The sequence below is a fragment of the Tympanuchus pallidicinctus genome, unplaced genomic scaffold (assembly GCF_026119805.1).
Source record: "Tympanuchus pallidicinctus isolate F22 unplaced genomic scaffold, pur_lepc_1.0 scaffold17, whole genome shotgun sequence".
NCBI lineage: Eukaryota > Metazoa > Chordata > Aves > Galliformes > Phasianidae > Tympanuchus > Tympanuchus pallidicinctus.
In genome coordinates this window covers 6,536,188-6,555,808 of record NW_026294690.1, presented here as the reverse complement: position 1 = coordinate 6,555,808, position 19,621 = coordinate 6,536,188, and the positions used below count along the sequence as shown (strand labels likewise).

At 46.5% G+C, this 19,621-nt stretch overlaps 1 protein-coding gene across 3 annotated transcripts in view; it reads left to right on the top strand.

Moving 5' to 3' along the window:
* Window positions 1-1,389: 1,389 nt before the first annotated feature.
* FGD3 (FYVE, RhoGEF and PH domain containing 3) overlaps window positions 1,390-19,621 on the top strand; it is a 100,547-nt gene continuing 82,315 nt past the window's right edge. For 2 of the 3 annotated variants that reach the window (XR_008205602.1, XM_052678467.1), the window contains exon 1: window positions 1,390-1,552. Coding sequence is in view for 1 of the 3 variants with exons in the window: in XM_052678467.1 (XP_052534427.1) it covers window positions 1,405-1,552 (148 nt within the window). In the remaining 2 variants the exon portion in view is untranslated. Of the gene's footprint in view, window positions 1,553-14,333; window positions 14,446-19,621 lie in introns of those variants that run through there. The other variant, XM_052678468.1, reaches the window with a different exon arrangement.

Here is a 19,621-nt window from a genome sequence, read left to right as displayed (position 1 = left end):
ATGTAAACGATTGTTTGTCTTAGCTCAGTACCTTAAAGCAAGGACCTCATTTTCCTGAGAGCAAAGAACTTGGATATTGTCCAACAGTTGTTAAGTCTGTTTCTGCTGAACATGGGCCATGTCTGACAACTGTGTAACAGTAACAGGTAAGCTGGATCTGCTCTGATAAGAAAGTCCTTCAGAGATGATCAGTCTTGTTGAACTAAAGGACAGGACTAATTTCAGGGAGCTACGACTATTTTGAATAGCAATACAAAGAGTTTAATCTCTGAAATGGCTGCTTGTGTATTACTTTCGTATATGTGTAATAGTGCTTTGAGGCAGGATCTTGAATGTAATAGATGGGATTCATCAAAGCAGTGTCAAGAAATCCAGATTGGCTCCTTGCTGGTAAGTCTTTTTCAGACTGCCTTCCTCTGGTTTAGCTAGTCCTTATTCATACTTCCTACTCTAGAACTAGCCGTTATATTCTGAAATAATTAGTCCAAAGAAATCCACTTTTATGAATTTTATCACAGAACTGTTCAAGAAACGTGTAGATGTGGCACTGAGGATGTGATCAGTGGGCGTGGTAGGGATGGGTTGATGGTTGCTGACCTTTGTGCTCTCCTCCAACCATTCTGATTCTTTTGCTGACAAGGCCCAGAGCAGTGAGTCAGTGCCGGCCTTCAAGCAGCACGGAAAGCCCTTATGGCGTGGGGTGGTTTTCCAGGAGGAGGGCAGCAGCTGGGCTGTTCGAGAGGACAAAGCACTAGTGCTCATCTTCTCTTCGCTCTCCACCCTGCGAGCCAAGGAAAGGACAGTGGTGTTGGGCACTGTCTGTGGCCATGTGCTCCTTCGGCTCGGCCTCGCCACACGCCCCGCGCCTCAGCAGCTGCACCGCGAGGACTCAGCATTGTAGGCAACAGCTGGTGAGGCTGCCTGCAGCCTTTGGAAGCTTCACACCACGTTGCTTTTGTACGCAGGACTGCGGGGCTTTGCCCAGCAAAACGCACAAAACCCTCCCTGCTGCACGGAGGGTCGCTCGCCCGAGAAGCCGGCTGGAGGGGCAGCAGCGGCCGTCCCTCAATACCGCAGCCTTCTGCCCGGGCAGCGCCCCGCAGCTCCGTCCCCTCGGGCCCCTCTTTCCCCCGCGGGGCTCGGCGCGCTGTCAGGCTCGGCACCCGTACCCCCGCCCCCAGGCCCGCAGAGCGGCTCGCGAAGCGCCCCGCTCCCCTCCCCCGGGCCGGGAGCCGCACCTGGCCGCAGGGCGGCCGGCCCCTCCCCGCCCGCGGGTCCCGCTCGCCGCCTGGGCCGGGCCGGGCCGCGCCGGGGCGGGCGGCTCGCAGCCGAGGCGCCGCGAGCCCCTCCCGCCTCCGCCGCCTTCGGGGGCGCCTCGTCCCGCTCGCGGCGCCTCACGGCGCGATGCAGCTGCAGTGGGAGGGAGAGGAAACCCACCCCCCTCGCCCGGCGGCCGCCTTTGTAACCGCTCAGCCCGGCGCGCCGCCCGGCCCGACTCGCCGCGGCTCGGGGAGCGCCGGAGCGCGGCGGCGGGAGCAGATGGAGCCGGAGGGTAAGGACGCGGGCAGGGGCAGGGGCGGGTAAGGAGCGCCGCCGGACCCCGCGTCCCCGGGGAGAAGTTTCCCGCCGCCTTCTCCTTGGCGGAGGCCGGGGGCGGTCGGGGCCCGCGGGGAGCGCCCGGGCGCGGGCGGCGGGGGCTCGGCGGACGGAGGCCGGCCCCCGGGCGGCCCCGCTCCAGGTGCGCGCGGCCGGAGGGCAGCGCGTCCCGCCCTCCCCCTTCCCCCGGCGGCTCCGGGCCCTCTGTCGGCCCGGGGGGGGGTGAGGGGGGGCGCGGGGCCGAGCGGGGCGGCCGGCGCGGCGTGGGAGCGCTGCGCTCCGCTCCGCTCTTCCTCCCGCCGTGGCGCAGCGCTCGGCTGCAGGCCGGGCCGCCCCGCTCGCTCCCGCACCTTTGTTGGGCTCGTCCCGCGCTGTCCGGCGGCCGCCGAGCTGCGGCCGGGTATTTTTAGTTCTCCGAAAACCACATAAAACCGGTTCTGTGAAACTCTTCTTCGGGTAGGGCTATTATTAACCGAGGAGATCAAATTTATTTCCTGCCGATCCATATTTAGGCGTCGCGAAATGCCAAGTTTTTGCTCCGCGCTCTCCTTTTTAAATACCTTTTGGAGCTGTTAGTGCTTCTAATGTAAACCATTTCTAGTTGCAAATTGGAAAGCTCTGAGCCGTAATGGGCTGTTGCGTTGAGCTGGCTGTCTCCCCTGAGCGCTACGTTCTCGTGCAAAAAGAAAAGGAAAAAAACCCTGAAAATCCTTATGAGATTCGTGTTTAGAGAATTGGCCGCATACATCGTAGCTGTTTTTTAAACCTCGGTACCTAAGTCACATTTTCCATTCCAAATATTAAGAGTGGTTAAACTATGTTAAAGGGATACGCTCTACCTTCGTTCCTGTGCAGGCTGGGGGGAACTTTAACACAAAGGAAAATGGCTCTACAGTTGGAAAGAATTGGAGGCAAACGTCTTCTTGCAGTGCCTGAAACGCAGCAGCACCAAGGAGTGAAAGAGACCATTGGCAATTGTTAGTGAGCAGAGCTGGGTTTGTTGTCCACACAGAGAAGTGGGCACAATGCAGATGGAATTTGTACTGGTCAACACACTGATAAAAGTGTTTTTTATGCTCGTTATAAGGTGCGTATTTTAGTTTCCATCCTGTTTGTGAGGATGCTGTATTTACACAGATGATATTCTAACCAGGAGAGCTGTGGTTGTAACATCATGGGCTGACATGAGCGAGCTGGTTATGTTTGTATTTCTTTTAGCTTAATAAAGCTAGAGATAAGTGATTAAAATTAAATTGAGTTCAAAGGAAATCCTTTTGAAGAAAGAATCCGAATATTTCAAAAATGGAATTTCTTCTCTGCCGTGCTTCTTGGGTGGGTAAAGGCTGGACAAACCCCAGGAAGATGATTGTGAGTTGCAGACCTGCTGATGTTCCCCCTCTGCTCTGGCTCCAGGGACACCCAGTCTGACCTCTGGCATCTCCTGAGCAACTCGGTAGCGAGCTGCAGTGTGCTGGGTTTGCAGACGGGTCCTGCAGTGCAGACTGACACCTGCAGGAGGTGGTCTGGGATACCTGCGTTAGCAGCCTGTCTCCATTAGTTGCAGAAGGAGCCAAAGGTCTCTAGTTAGATGTTGGTAGATAGGCGCTATAAATATCCCACCGTGTGCACGAACATGTAGTTTTGGTGACTGTGGTTGGCTTTAGTGAGTGAGTTATTTCTGTTTTCAAAGTTAGAGCGGCTGGAGTGTGGTGATTGGTGTCAGTGATGTCTGCAGATGCAGAGCTTGCTTGCTCTTGTGCGTTTGATCAGATGTGTCCTGCTTGTTGAGCCCAGGCTCAGTCCAGACTGGACTTCAGGAGGAAGTTGGAATCAGAGTACCTTCGGTGTGGCACCTTGCATGTCTTGCCAGAAATGAATGCAGGACCTTGTTTTTCCAGAGGAGCTCTGTGTCTTTACAGATGCATAGATACAAGCCCGGTATGGTATCATCCTCCACAGAGGTGGGAAGAAAGATAGGAGATGGCAGTAGGGTACCTTTTCCTTACGGAAAATCCAGTGTGGTCTGGCAGTGCCACAGGAGAGGCTGACCTGCAGAGCTCTTGTGAGTGTCTCCTGTACCACGTCACTGAAGGTTGAGGCTTGAAAGTGTTTTTGGTCTTGAAATCTGTCACAGATGTAGGAAAGGATTTTCTGTTCCAGCCAATGGAAGTGATTAATTCAACAGAGCAGTGATGGTCCTCCTGGCTTCTCATGTGGGATGAGCTTCTGTAGCGTGATCAAAGAGGAGGAAGAGTCCTAAGGCAGTAGCAGTGGGAGCAGGTTATTGGGACCCTGGGGCACCAGGAAGAAAAGCACAGGAGGTCAGAATCCAAGGTGATAACTTCTCACTTGTGCATTGTTTGCATTGCAGTATTTTCAGGATGGGCTTTGTGGCTGCTTTTTGTTTGTTTTCAGTGCAAGCCCTAGGTTTTTATACTGCAAGCTCCACGATTAAGTTCTTAGTTGTTTGTTTTTGGGAAACCTTTGTTCTCAAGCAAGCTGTGTGGGATGGGGTGATCTGGAGATTGCAGCCTTCTGAAATCCTATCTAAAATTCATACATTTCCTTCTGGTTTTCAATGAAAACCAAACGGCGTCCTTGGGCTGTCCTTGGAAACGGTTCTGTCCTTCTGCATGAGTCGGTTCGATGGGTGAACGCTCTTGTTCCTGACTGAAGCATAACTGCTGCTGCTGACCCTGCTGGATGGCAATGAATGTATTGCCTTCAAATTGTTTGTACCTACTTGTGATGTCGGAATCTTGTGGAGACCACCAGACAGCAGTCATGCTGGTGCAGATGGTCCTCCTTTGGTTGGTGTGCCTGCATAGTCCTTATGTGAGTCAAAAGGACAACGAGTGTTAATGTAGCTGTGGTGTGATTAATGCTTTGTTTCTCTCCAGCTGTAAACTTTTCAAATGCTTATGAATAAGATTCATTTGCTTCCTCAGGCTGTTCTGTAAACAATTTAAATATTTTTCTTTTACAAAATAATAAAAACTTTAAGATTGTAAGACTATTAAAGAGAGGTGGTCGATAAAAAAACAAGTAATAAATGCTTCTATTTTGCATGACTGATTGCAGATATTGTACTGGGGCTCTGAGTTGTTGACTATGTGAATACTAACTTACCTGTGTGCAATAAACAATGTTGTAGATTAAAAGTAGTAATAACTACTGTGGCATTTGCTTTTGTTGGCGTTATCAAATTTTAATGTGAAAGTGAATGCTTTGCTTCAGAGACCTTGGTTTATGATTATTGTCTCGTGACGAATGATGGTGCTATTTGCAAAATATCTCTCCTATTCCAAATTCCCTGAACTTCCCTTTAAATGAAAAATTAACATCATTTATTTTTCAGACGCGGAAACAGAGAGAATTTGAGATAGCCTGAGATAGGGTGAACTGAAGTACAGGTGGGTGAGAGAGGACGGATGACGAGGGAGGTGGTGGAGCTCCTCAGCTGCTGTCCCCATGAGGTGGCCGCCATCCATCCGTGCTGCTCTCCCAGCTCCAGCTCTCAGCACTCAGCTTCCTTGTTCCCCTCCCCAGCTCCCTGCTAGGCACTGAGCTCGGCTCAGCCAGACGTGGCACCCCACACCTCCACCACCACGAAAATCTCCCATGAAATTGGGACTAGATGTTTGCACATCAGCATTGCATTCTCTGCAGCCTGCGGTAATCGGGAGGCAGTCCTGGCAAGCACTGCCTGCTTTGGGGGTTATGAGGAGTGAAACCTGAGAAGGCCTTTGTTGGTCTAAGTATTGTGGAGGTGTGCTGGGGAGTGCTTGAGGGGAAGCCTTCTGCCCCTCCTTCCTAAAGAGAGCCTACAAACAGGAGGGGAATCAACTCTTTGAAATGGTTGATAGCTGCAGGACAAGGGGAAATGGTTTTAAGTTCAGGGAGGGGAGATTTAGGTTGGATGTCAGGGAAGTTCTTTACAGAGAGAGCAGTGAGGTGCTGGAACAGCTGCCCAGAGAGGCTGTGGATGACCCGTCCTTGGCGATGTTCAAGGTCAGACTGGATGGGGCCCTGGGCAGCCTGGTCCAGTATTAAATGTGGAGGTTGGTGGCCCTACCTGTGACAGGGGGATTGGAGATTCATGATCCTTGAGGTCCCTTCCAACCCTGGCCATTCTGTGATTCCTTCTACCCTTACTCCCCATCCCTCTTTTACAAGAGGTTTAGCGTAACCATGCTACCATATCTGCATTTTATTCTTTGCAGTGTCTTAAAATTTAATGGGTCTTTGAGTTTTATTCCTCAGTCAGTGGCTTTGCACGTTTGTACTCTGTGCTCAGCATCCTTAGGATACTGCGTGCTGTATCTCGGTGCTGGAAGGCTGTGGCTCCGCAGAGAAGAGCTCATGCAGGGAGTCCTGCCCTGCAGCACTGAATGGAGGCAGGGGCTGATGCTCCCTTCCGTTCCCTCCCTGGCATGGCCATTGCTTCCTATGGGCAGTATTCGCTGTGTACTTCTGTGGGAAGCACCCAGGGTGCACTGTTGTGAACTGGCTTCCCAGTAATGACAGTATTTACAGCGCGTTGCCTCTGCGGTCCCTGACCACTACCACCCAAAATACTTCCTGCTTTTTCTTCTGGTGCACTGACTGTTGTTGCTATTTTGGTCATTGTGCAAAATGCAACCCTATTTCATTTATTGGTATTTGCACTTACTTGTTTCTAGGGTTGCACTGAATTATTTGGCTTCAGTCTGTGGTGCGAGGCAGCGGGCTGGTGATGGAGCAGGCTGAGCAGTGCTGGGAAGAGGAGGAGGTTTGCTCAGCATAACTTCAGTCGTTTCACATAGGATTCCCTGTACGCTCCTTGGGGTGCTCAGAGAGGTGGTTACACAAACTCATTGCCTCCAGAAGCTGTGTTAACAGAGAGCTGAGCTGCCTGCCTCAGGGCCTGGAATGCTGCAACCCCCTTCAGGGTGTCTTTGCAGGAGCATCCCTGCATGATGGCAGCAGATTGCTTCTTCCATTTGTGTTACTTGGTCAGACATGCTGGCCAGTAATGTGGTCGACTGCAATATAAAACAGTTGCCCAAGTCTAACTTTCCTTTTGCATGAATGCACTTAATGCTGCCTGAGAGACGTAGTGCACACTGGTGGGAGGAGTAGGGAAGCCTGGGCTCAGCGTGGCCGGCACCCTGAGGAGCTTGGCAGCCTTCCTGGGCTCCTCTCTGTAGCTGTGTCGTGCAGCGATTGCCTGGAGAAGGAGTTTTTCTGTCTGGTAGGAATCTGTCAGGCTCTGAGACAGCCTTTGTGACTTTCTTTAGATGCTGGTGACTTTCTGGAGCGCTCAGAGTTCTTAGAAGCGAGAATGGCCATTTCTGAGTTTTCGCATTGCGCGGGTTTGTACAGCGCACTGCAGTGTTACAAGTATTGATTGCAGCGCTGGGGCGAGCTCTTGACGCTGAGTAAGAAGCTGTCATCAGGCAGTGAATGGAATAATGTACGATTCATGGTCTTCGAATCTGCTATTAGTAGTAGGAAAAGGCATTTCCTTGGATGACAGAATCTTGAAGGCGTTAACAGAGAGGGATGGAGCAGACCACAGGAAACGGCTGCGAGAGGCGAGCGACTGCTCAATGGTTTGGGTCCTCGTGAATTGCAGTACGGACAGAAATAGCGACGTGACTGAAATTGCACATTAAAGGCTGAAGCTTCTCCTTTTGAAATGTAATTCCTGTGAAGTGCAGTCCTTCTGAAATTCTTTGCATTTCCTCAGAGTCTGATTTGACACATCTCAGAAGTTCTTTGAGTTAATAAAGATAGAAGTACAGAGTGTCTTTATGCTGGACTGCTGAGTGATTTTTTTCATGGCATTTGCCGTTTTTCTCTCGACGAGCATTTTGAGTTGCTGAAGTATACAGAGCCACTGTGCTATGTGTAGCTATACGTGAATCTGCTGTTATTTGTGGTGCTCATTGATCTGTTTAAATTAATGTGTAAGGCTGAAACACTGAGACTTTGGACTCTGGTTCAGCATTAGCCTGTTATGGGAAACCCAACCTACAGCCTTTGGATGAGCACTCAGGCACAGCGTGGGTGCAGCATGCTCTTCTTCGCACATCATCATGGCGAGCTGTATGGAGACTTGGTGCCTTTCTATTTCCAAAAGTCCAAAGAGCCAAGTAGTCCCAGTATCGTTTGCAAGGTAGAGAGACATGTAAATGTCAGAGGTTTCTCTGGCTTGTTTCAGGCTTCTGAAAAGCAGGCAGGTGTCTAACTGTAATGAAGGAATTTAACACTGGGCACTAGTTTTTTTAAACTCTTGGCCTCTCTTTATTCTTTCTTTTTGAGCTTGCAGGCTCTGAGCAGAAATTCTCTCTTGGTAACTTAACCCTGAGCAAATATTTACATTCATGAGATTCTTGCTACTTCAGCAATCGTTCTGGGCCTTGAGGTTGGAACGGGGTGAAAGTTACTGTACCAAACATTGGGGATGGGGAAAGAGAGAGGAAAGGAGGCCTGAAGAAGGTTCCAGATGTGGTTTTACCATGCTTGGTAAGAATCACCTGCTCAGCATATTTTGGTTGTCGCTTCACAAACATCGCAGCATTCCACAATAAGTTCTGCAGAGATACGATGTCACCTACTGCCATCCCTGCGTGTATCTGAAGGTGCTTTGTGTCTGGAATTTCACCCATATCTTCAAAACAGTGAATGAAAATGTTAGTGTTAAACTGAAGTGAATGGAATAAAGGGACAGCTGAGGTGGAAAAGAAGGAAAAGGTAAGTAAAAGATAAGTAAGGAAAGGGCAGGTGTCCCCATGGTGGCTGCCATCAATCCATCTGCTCATGGTTCAGTGGGTAATATTGGTGGTAGATGAATGGTTGGACTAGATGATCCTAGAGGTTTTTTCCAACCTTTGAAATGCCGAAACCACTCAAAAAAGGAAGAAGAGAATTTGAGGAATGTACATTTGAAATTGAACCTATGGACACCACAGAAATGAAAAAGTTATTCCACTGCGCAGAAGAATAGAGAACTGAATAAACAAGGTGAAAATGGAATTATGTATTTTTGGATTTCATCCAGACCTCTGCCTCCTATTCTTTTGTTTTCTGGATGCTGCTGTTGTCCCACAGCGTGCCCAGCGCTGCCTGCATCGGTCTGGAAAAGAGTGAGGAAGGCAGTGAGCTCGGTTCTCTCACTTGCAGAGACAGGCAGGTTCCTCAGGGTGCTTCAGGATGGCTGAGCACCAGCATAGCTTCCTCTCTGCAGCCCATCTCTGCTGTCCTCTACCTGGCATGAAAACACAAAGCCAGCACAAGCAGTGCATTGTGTTCCAGTAAATTTGTGACAGCAGTGGGATTGTGCCCCTGCAGTCAGATTTGTGCCGGAGCTGACGCGGTTCTGCCCAGAGCTCCTGGAGCTGTGGCAGGATCTGCAGTTACTGACACTGATTAAAGGTCTGGCCCCCGGCTATAACAGCAGATAGCTACATGTTGGAACTGTTACCCTTTGCACTGAAGTAGCGTATATGGTTTTTCTATTTAAATATTTTCCCTTTTTTTCCTGTTTGTGGAATATCTGCAAAGCCCTGGGTTGGGGGTGGATGAATTTGCCTAGAGGAAAATCTCAGCTTTCCAATTTCCTGCTGGAGCCAGGTGTGCCACCTCTGCGCATCGCTCGCGCTGGCTGCGGGAGTCGTTCTCTTGGTTGAAGTTTCCCATGGAGAAACAAACAGTGCTGCCTGCTGAGCCCTTCTGTATCTGTTTTATTAATCGCTATTGAAATTCTTACAGCCAGCTCCTGAGCTGTAAAAGTGCGGAGCCAAATACGGAAGTTGAGGGCGAACAACAGCCCCTTGCTATTATGCACTTCAGAAATTAATTTCGTGAAAGTATCTTCAACTTCAGCAAATACATGTCTAGCCATTCCTAGTTTTCTAATGAAGTGTTCACAAGCGACCAGCCAGGGGAGGGTAAATTTTCCTTAGAATGAAAAACTGGTAATAAAAGCCTGCCTCATCCCTGGAATGGCTGGAATTGGGTATTTGGTCGGAGTTAGAGCTGCTTGGTTTTGATGATTGTGCAGTCAGAGGAGTTGCTTCACATGGAATGCAGAACAGATGCTCTTCTATTCACTTGAAAGAGAAGACACTGAGACAGTTTTTTAATGTGTGTTTTCCAGACCATGGAAATCCTAAGAGTTATTTTAAAAATTGCTCATCTTCTTGTGAGGACAAAGAATCTGCACAAGTGAATTTTGAGGCTAAAGGATCTGTTTTGTTGATCTTTGTTTTTGTCCAGTGTTTGTGCTCTGCCAGTGGCCACAGCCACGGTATCCTTGGGGAGCAGGGTCCACTGTTGGTGTTCGCAGGATGCAGAGACATAAGAAGAGCTTGTTGCCTTCACTTCTGGGTTGGCTCTGATTTGTTAGTTTGATTGTTCTTGGCAAGCAGGAATCACCTGAGTGGTTCCACTGCTCAAACTCTTAAAACGTTGTATTTTGGCAACAAACACGAGGAGGTGGGGAATGTTCAGCCCGGCTGCTGTGTGCACCAGCAAAGTACCGCATTTTGAATCCTAATTGATTCTCACAAATAAGAAACCTGCAGGTAAGTCACCTTCAACTGCAGCATAGCATGTACTGTTTTGATGGCTCCTTTTTCTTCCTCTTCTCCTTGCTCAGCTGGGTTACAAAGAAAACCACTGCCAAAAATAGAGCGTGACTGTGTTAAGTAGTGAACTGTGGTAATAGGACCTCCATAAGGTATTGTCTTGTTTTATGTTCAGTGGGGGGTTGGAGACCCAGGAGCCAAAGATGGTGTCTGTAATTTGGAAATGACATGGCAGAATATGCTTTAAGATGACAGCACAGGCTGCTTTTAAGCATTGCTCTTTGTTTTCTGCTACATCCACTTTTGCACATACATTGCTCAGGTCTCCCAGGCCCAGGTATCAGCTGCTAAGAGCTTGCTCCAGGTTGTCCAGACACGTGAGGTTGCATGCCTTCACCTCCTGATTCACTCCATAAGCTTCATTGGATGACACTCAAATCCTGTTGATTTTTCTGAGCTTTCCTTTTCACCTCGTTGTCCTGCTCCAGGCCAGCTGAGTACCCTTGTTTGCTGCTGGAGGAGAACCGTCCACCTTCCACGAGTTTTTTCCATTTCCTTCTGTTCCAGGTCTGTTACCTTTCCTCTCCCCACATGGTTCTGTAGTACTGTTATTCTTCAGGATATTCATGCTGGAATCTTTTTCCAAGATGTGTTTTTTGTGCAGCATCTGCTTGGCTGGCGTTATGTCTTAAACATTCATAAGCTGCTACAGTGATGGGCAAACATGATGTTGATCTGCATATCCGGCCGGTGACCAGATTGCAAAAATGCACGTTGGTGCTTGCAGCCTTTTAAAACTTTAAGGTTTAGATCAGAAGTTCACTGTTTAAGTGGCTCATTTGCACACAGTGCATTAACTGCATCTTCGTGCTGCCGCTTCGCCTGGCTTCTTTTTTTCCCCAGAATTTAAGTTCCTCTATCTTGCCATGGAAAAAAAAGTGCTTTATTTGTTAAGTCAGACTGCTGAGCATGGAGACCGTGGGTGTAGCATGCAGAGCCCTGGGTGTGGTGATACGATAAGCAGCGAGGCCGGTCATCGCTGTCATTCCATAGAAGTGCACATCATATGTGAAATCCCTCAGGGGCTGTCGGAGGAGGCACTGGTGCTGAAAACTGATGGTGGCTTCAGGCAGTGGGGAAAAGAGATGAAGCTCCATCTAATAGGCATTTAGTTCATTAATAGGTATTTTGTATTGATCTAACTTCTGAAGTGGATTAAGGATTTCTAAATGGCCCGTGCCGTAGTTTTAAGATTGCTGTGAATGCATCATTTGTACCAAAAGCCTGAAAATACATTTCTTTGGAATATGATTTCAGTTTATTGAGTTTTTTTTAGCATTGGTTAGGATTTGCAAAAACAGCATAAACATATAAGGGGAGCAGTTCAAATGTAACTCGATTCTGTAACTTCCATCATGGCTTTAGATTTGAAAAATCTAGTGGTGGAAAAAGTGTGCAAACATGCTCAAAATGGATGTCAGACCTTCAAATCCAAATCATTACTTTTCAGTCTGGCATAATAATGCAGAAGACTGTCACTTCACTTACAGCAAACTATGCTGAGTGCTCTGGGTTTCTTTTGGCTTTTCAGCAACTTTGGTGTTAAAAGACACAGCCTGAAGGAATATTACATATTTACCCCCAATGCTTCTGCAGCCAGATAGTGAGGGGAGGTCACACGTAAAGGGATTAACAGGGGATGGAGCAAGATAAAGCCTTGTCTGAACAGCCTGAGTAGGCAGTACTTTACATGGGGATTGATTCCTCCTGGATGTCTTTTAATGGCAGGACCAGAGCTGATCCGCCATATCGCATGCCTGTAAAGCAAAAGAATCCGTCTGACAAACACTAATGGAAAAGGGAGTCTTGGCTGGAAGTAGTGGTGGTGAAGTTCAAGTTACCGTTGGGTTTATGTGCAGAGTTCTGTTTTAAATGCTGCTTCTTTACGTGTTTCTGGCTGGTGCTGCGGTTGGATAATCAGTTCATGGAAATGTTTATAGTAAGTTAATGTAATTTCTGCTGCTTATTGTGTCAAGAATAAAAGATGTAATTGATTAGATTTTTCTTCATAAAGGGTGTAGCCAACAAGTTTGATTTTCAGTGTTGGAAATGTGCAGAAACTGGATGTAGATGATGTTTTCTTGGTTTGGTCCTGTCTTTTTGGTTCTCAGTACTGTAAAAAGTGCTGTTGTGCCTTTAGCTGACACACTGCCTATGAATTTGTCCCCTTTCCCTGCACCCAGCTGGCCTTTTTGAATGGTATGTGATCCAGATTCTTTATTTAAACTTGCTGGTGTTGCTGATGTGATTAAACTGCAGTGTCTGAATTTTTCTCTCTTTCCATCTTGATAAACCTATTTTTAAGAACCCCATGCTGGACCTCACAATTGCAGGATTTGAGCAAGTTTGTTTAAGCAAAAAACCAACAAAAACTGGAAGTCTGTAATTTTTCTGTATTGTTATTTTTTCGTTTATTTAATGGCAGTCTTGATAAAGTCTGATTTATGGAGGGTTTGTAGCACAGACACTGCTGTGGATTTCTGCAAGCAGAATTTTCGAGGGGCTTAGGAGTGTTTGTAGCAGTTAGACTATGACAGCATTTGGTGCTGTGCCCTGGCTGAAATGCACAGCACACGGTGTGGGGATACTGAGGTACGTGTCCTGCTTGGAGCTGGGCTCAGTGGGTCAGCGCTGCTGCTTGCTGTTCTGGTGCACCGTTAAATCTGTGCTCCACGTAGCCCAAATTCAAGGGCTAAAATCATGTTCAGTGCATCTTCAAATTTTTGTTGATATTTGAAATGAATCTCTTAGTTTTCTCTTAATTTATTTAATTGCAGCACCATCCCTTCTTGAGAGCTGTCATGATAATGACTTCCTTCCAGGCTGAGGATGTTTCTTCAGTACTGGCAGATCTGCTCTAAACACTTGGTGCAATCCAGCAGACCCGTGCTCCATCCAGCAAACCTGTTTCCAAAGCCTTTCAAGGCACAGTAACTCATCCAGAACGTTAATGCAAACACCTTCACTTTCTTCCTGCCCTCATACGCTGATACACCGCTCATGTAAAAATAACTGGTTGTGTTTAAATCTGAACAGCTGCTTCCTTTTGCACGTCTCCAAGTTTAGAAGCTCTCCTAAAGCTCTCTTTTGAGAAGTGGAGATGCTTGGGGCCTGGCTGTTTGGGCCTGAATGCTCAAAGTGTGCTGAAGTGTGGCCAAAGTAGCTGAGGGTCTGCTGCATGGGAGGATGGCTACGTCTCTGTTGCCCATAGTTGTGCTGGGGGGCTCTTGCTGTGTTGGTTGGTTTGCTTGCTTTTAAGGGGCCTTCGAAAATAGCATAATCTGTTGTAGCTATAATAGAGTTCATGGTGTGCATGTTGCCAGAACCTTGGATGGATTTGTTATGAGAAAACAAATGTTATCCCCTGATTAGCTAACCCACTATTAAGTGAGGATATATGGTGTTTGTAGGCTTGGGCATGCCACAGTCACATCTCATCTGGCCAGGAGTATTCAGAATTGTGAATCACTCTGCTTTCTGCACAGTCATCTTTAACTTCATGGGTTTTAGGATGGCACCTCAAAAACAAGCACAAGCCTCCTAATGTTGTTATCAGCTTAGTCAGTACTGAGCAGACCCTGTACAGCAGAGCATAAAATGCTTACCAAAGTGGAAAGGAAATACAGATTCTGTGAGTTCATGGAGGTTCCGTATATTCCCTTGCAGTTACATCCAGTTTTGCAAGAATACTGTTATTTGTTTTGCTGAAGTTGGGGTCATAAGTGTGCACAGAGATCTGTAGCAGCTGCTCAAGGAGCCAAGGTTAGAGATCCTGTAAGTCGTGTTGCTAGTTTTCCCTCCTTTGTGGCCAAATGTTGGGTAATCCTTAAATTATTTAAAAATTCTTTGAAGATGCAGATAGTGAGATAATATCTTGTTTAACATGCAGGGTGCTTAACAGTTAATTTTTTTTCTTCAACATGTCAATATCATTAGATAAAAGCAAGGCTATTCTAAGTTGTTATTTTACTGTCTTTTCCTCTCTCTAATTACGAGCTTGATAGAGGTTTTATCATCTAGGTGGTATGATGGACTTCGGTCAGTAGCAGCAGGAAATGAGAGGGACATGCTCTTGCTCTGTGCTACACCCCTCTGTTCCACTGGGAAAATAGATGTAGGAACAAAACAGACTGTTTCTTTTTCCTCTGTGTCGGATGGGTGAGAGTTGACTGCGGTGGAAATCATAGGCTCCTCTCGTGATTCTGCTTATGAAGAGGTTGGTTTCCTCTAGAAAGACTTTGAACTTGGGAGATTTTGTTTTGTATGAAACCACGCAGAAGATGGGGGAAAGTGCAGCACTCAGAGGAATCTCATTCTTGTGAACATATCATGGCATGTGATTAGCAACTCAGGGCTTGTGTGTGTACTTATGGGGGGTGGTGGGAGAAGTAAGGTGCTGGATCCTGAAAAATAGGAAGATGTAGATTCTGTCAAAGTGAGGAGCTTTGCAATGATCTTATTTAAAGTGGGAAACGAAAGCATGGACTGCCCTGCACCACTTCTTGGCATCTTGCAGGGAGTCACTGTGGTAGCACAGTCTGCCTTGGCGTTGTGTGTCAGCAAACTGAGTCCAACAGAAGAATAGCTTTTTTAGCTGTACTGCTGCTGCTGATCACCAATGCTCTGCTGGTGTGTCGCAAGAAACTCCTAATTGCTAGTTTTGTTAGGAATGGGGTTTTTTTTTTTTTTTTTTTTTTTTTTTTTGTTTCCTTTCTTCTTATTCCCTCCCCTCCCTCTTCTCACATTGCAAGCCTGAGTTACTACCGTGCTGGCAGACAGTGTACTTGGCACTGACAATAAAGGCAGCACTAGAAAGATTTGTATTTAAGGAATCTGTAAGATGTATGTCAGAAGATTTGTTGAGCTGGAGCTGGTGCTTGGTGGAGTTCCGTCTGCTCCTGTTGAATAAACTGGCATTTAGTTGAATCCTCAGAAGACCACAGATCTCTTCTGCTGGAAAAAGAGGGTGTTGTAGGAAACTCTAGATACAGCCATGCTAATTCTCATAAATCTCTCCACTTCTTTCCATGCCCCTAAACATAGGGTTTGCAATCCTTAATGGGGTATGAAGACACCGCATTGAAGTGGCTTTACTTGGCACTAGATTAAGACATTCTGGGGCCTTGAGCTGTAACATGACTTGGTGCTGGCACAGCACTGCGTGCAGCTCGCAGCAGAGGGCTCCTCTTATCATGTGAGTAGAGCTGGGAGCTTTTTATCCTGCTAGAATAATGGCAAGGGCTTATCTTCACCTCAGAGCAAGAGTGGGACGCACATGAAGCAGTACAGTGATTAATACCTGACTTTTTGTTCTTCGTCTTTTTTGGATAAGAAATACATTTTCCTTTGCAGTTGGGACACAGGTGACTGAGGTTACTGAGAGACTCAGAGCTGCTCCTGTGATTCTTGATTTTTGTGCCATTATGTAGATTGCATTTTGCATTTATCTCTTTACAGTATTTAACTGGGAGAACCAGAAACTTGCCCTGTTTTAAGTACTGGCTTACACTGTATAATTCAAACAACGGAAGCCTTAGATGTCAGCATACAGTACTTGCACTTAATCTGGCTGTGGATCAGCTACCTTTGAATTGAGCCTTAAGGTAATGCTTTTCGGGCTTTGTCAGCTCAGTTGGACTTCTGACAGCTATTGAGAAAGTCAGAGAAGAGGATTGGCTTTGTTTCCTCTGATCTGTTGAAGCTTTTTGTCTCTGATTTACCTCAACTGGGGCAGTTGAGGACTTTATTTACAGTCTGAAGAGGAGAAGAATTGGGTAATTTGGACTGCTGGACATGGGTTTAGTTTTAAGGCTACCCAAAAATTTGGGTTGGCACCACTTGTTACTGCTAAGGCAGCTCTTTGCCTGAAGAACAGGATTTATTATGGTCTGGATAACCCTTAAGGTTTGAAACAAGCGGTCTCCCTTGCAACCAGGTGGGTCCACTCTCAGGTGAGTGCTGTCAACACCAGCCAACAGCTGTGCCTTGGGGTGCTGAGGGAGCAGTGACCACAAACATTCTTCCAGTGGTGGCTGCCCGTCAGGCATCTGGTGAGACACTTGCTTCCTTCCCTTTTCACACAGAGCCTGAACTCTGCTTCACATGCAGCAGTTACTGATTTCCCTCTGCCCCAGGTTTGGGGAAAGACCGAAAGATGTTCCCCTGGGGTTGCAGAGAAGCTGTTTTTTTGTATGGATGAAGGCATAGGATAGAGAGGTGAAACTCTGGCTGTGCTTGGGGACAAATTGCAGTCCACACAATGATATGGCCAGCCAGAGGCTCTCGTGCAAGATGGGGTTTGTCAGTGCTCATCCAGCTGGCCTCTGATTTATGTTTGAACTTATCTGAGGCTCACTTCTGCAGTGCATGGTGAGCAAGCTCGTTTGCTCCCTGGTGAGCAGACATTGCAATGGCCCCAATCATGCAACAGCTGCAGTGCTCTTGGCAGCCAGGGCTTCCCACAACAGGTAATGAGGCTGTTGGAAAGGCTGCCTGAAAATACACCTGATTGCTATGTATTTCATTTAATACTCTTCTATTTCCTAGAAACCGTGATGTTTCCCAGAGGTGTCTGTTCCATGGTTTGCTTATCAAGCTTACCAGTCGTGTAATAATGTATTTCAAAATTGATGCCTATGAAGTAAAGCATTCGTGTTGGGGCTGGAGAGATGAAGATGCTTGCAGAGTCAAAGCATTAACGCTGTGAGTGGAGTTACTTTTTTGGCAGTGATCCTGGCAGTGGCTATTGTGTTCTGTTTGGTTTTTCCCTTTAGCTTCCTTAGCAGTTTGTTACAGTCTCTCTACTCTTTCTTGCTCTCTTACCCATACTTCCCTCCACCCATGAGAAAGGAGGTGTACGTTTGTTAATCCTGATGTCAAAGGTCAGTGTTGGTTTAGAGAAGAGAGACTGAAATGTGCTGAAAATTCACAACAAGAGAAGGAAGTTTTGCTTTGAGAAAGTATTTTCTCTTCTCTTTAGAGCGCTGCGGCACACTCATTGGCCTTGATTGAGGCATTTGTATTCTTCCCCCTCTATTCCCCATGAGGGAAAACAGCTTTGACATATCTGAGGGCAACTTTTCCTTTAAAGCTTCAGTTCCAGCCTCAGATAGTTACTTACAGATCTCAGATTACATTTAAAAAAAGAAAAGTAATTTTAGAGTTTTTTCTCTTCTTTGCAGGAGACACACAGCACCTTAGAGGTTCAGGAAAAGAACACCTTCACACTTACTTGTACATCAGATGTTTTTGTTTTAAATAATGTGCGAGGTTACTTCAGCCTTATCCCTGAAAGGTGAATGCTTTTCAGTAGGTTTCTGACTAAGCTGTGGTACCTGGAGTTTCCTGAACTTCCCCTAAGTAAGGCAGTGAAGTGCCTAGGTGTGTTCTGGGAGTCTTACGGCTGTTCTTGTTGTCACCTCTTGCACACAGGAGAGCTTTGTACTTGTATTATTTGCATTTCTGAGGTTGTAGGTAAATAGAATCTCTTCTTTGGTTATTTTTACTTCCCTTTAAAATATACTCTGAAGAAAGTTTACTTTCAGTGCAGTTCTGTGTCAATCCACCAGATGACACTTGATGCTTGAAGATGAAAAGAAGATGTCATGTAGTAAGAACACTCTATTTCTTTATCAATGTGGGAAAGAATCAGAACATTTAATTTCCAGAATGTTTTTGTATGGAAGTTTTCAGTGCCATATATCAAAACTGCTTACATGCTGCAGGGAAAGAAAATTGAGAGATTTATGTGAAGGCTTTGAACAAAATTGATAAGGGCAAAAGATAACAAACCGTAATCACCTTCTGATGAACTGGAATTAAAAATGATGCTCTTGTTGAGTGTGAAGTTGATAGCAGAAGGAAGGGCAGACACCGTAGGTTGTGTTCTTAGACCGCTCAGCTCATGGGAAGCGGAGTGCTTTGTGACCCTGCTCTGTGTAGGCTGTGCTGCAGTACTGACTGCAGTTACAGATGTGCAGTGTCACAGGCACGGCACTGCCAGAGCAACGTGTCTAGAAAACATACCTGGCCATGCAAGCCGTGATGTGGGGCTGAGGACAGGTGGTTCTCAGTGCAGAGCTGAGCTCAGTATGCTGAAGTTGTGTGATAAAACTGAGGGGTAAAGTCTGGGGCTGATGCCAATCTCCTGTGTGCTTTTTTGTGCGTGTAGAAGACAGTAGACAAATGAGCAGAAAACTTTGCTGTAGAAACACAAGTCAACAAAATACTTTGGTGTAAAGGGTTCCTTGTGATGGTTTTATAAGTGTGAGCTCGTACAGTGCGATGCTGCCCGAGGCTGTGAGGGCAGAGAACCAGGGCTGGTCCCTGCAGCTCAAGGCTGTGGCAAGGAATTGCAGCTCCATGTTGTTCTGAGTTAGACTTAGCAATGCTTTTGTCCACGTGCAAACGTTTCTCACTGCTTCCCATCTTAAAAAGGAATTTGTAAGTAGAGTGAGGGGACTAAGAGGTGGGCCTAGCCATCACATTCAAAACATGTAGTATCTAGGAGGCTTATGGGTGTGTGAAAACAGTATTTGGTTTAAAAATAGTGGAATGCATAATTTCATATGAAGTATTTGTGCCTTCTTCTAAGTAACTTGGTTTGCTGTAGATTTTGTTCCTATCATGTGGCTTTACCATCTGGTGAGCGTGCTGCTCAGGTGTTGTGCCTAATCAATAGCATCAATCACACCGGTTTTGGGAGTAATGTGCCTGACTGTGCTTTTAATCAAAAATGTCAAGATTGGTATATTGTTGATACTGTTGTTCAAACAGTAAAACCTAGGCAGCTTGCAAGTGACCTGTATTTCTTCTCCAATGGAAATCATGTATCTATGGCTTTGCCTTCCCATGTGTGTTTTCTTTGTTGTTTACTAACAACCTGTTTTACATTTCTCAGCAAAATGAAGCTCTGGCTGCTCAGGATTGCTGTGTGTGACCCTGATCTGGTCTGTTGCTTCAAGGAACTTTCTCAGAGACACTTGACATTCTTGCTCCTGTTCACTTAATGCCATTCATGGAGATTGAAGGAGCCACAGCGGCTCCTTCTGTGCATGAAAGTTTCACTGGGGCATTCTCCTGTACTCTGACACACGGAGGTGTATTCTATGTTCCTCGCAGTGTTCCAGCTTTTGGTAATTGTGCTGGATTATGTGCTTTGTTTTGCTCTTCAAAATTTACATTTTTATGAGCGGTAACAAAGTATGAAGAACAGGAATTTGTGGGGAAATTCTACAGTGTCAAATTTGGTTCCAGTTTTTTTATTTGTTTCCTTGTTTAGTTAAAGTGAATAAAAACCAAATACCTGATAAATGTTGCTTACCTTGTAAATTTTAATCCAATATAACTTATTAGTCTGTCCCCAGACAACGAGTAATGGGCAAAAAAGCTGC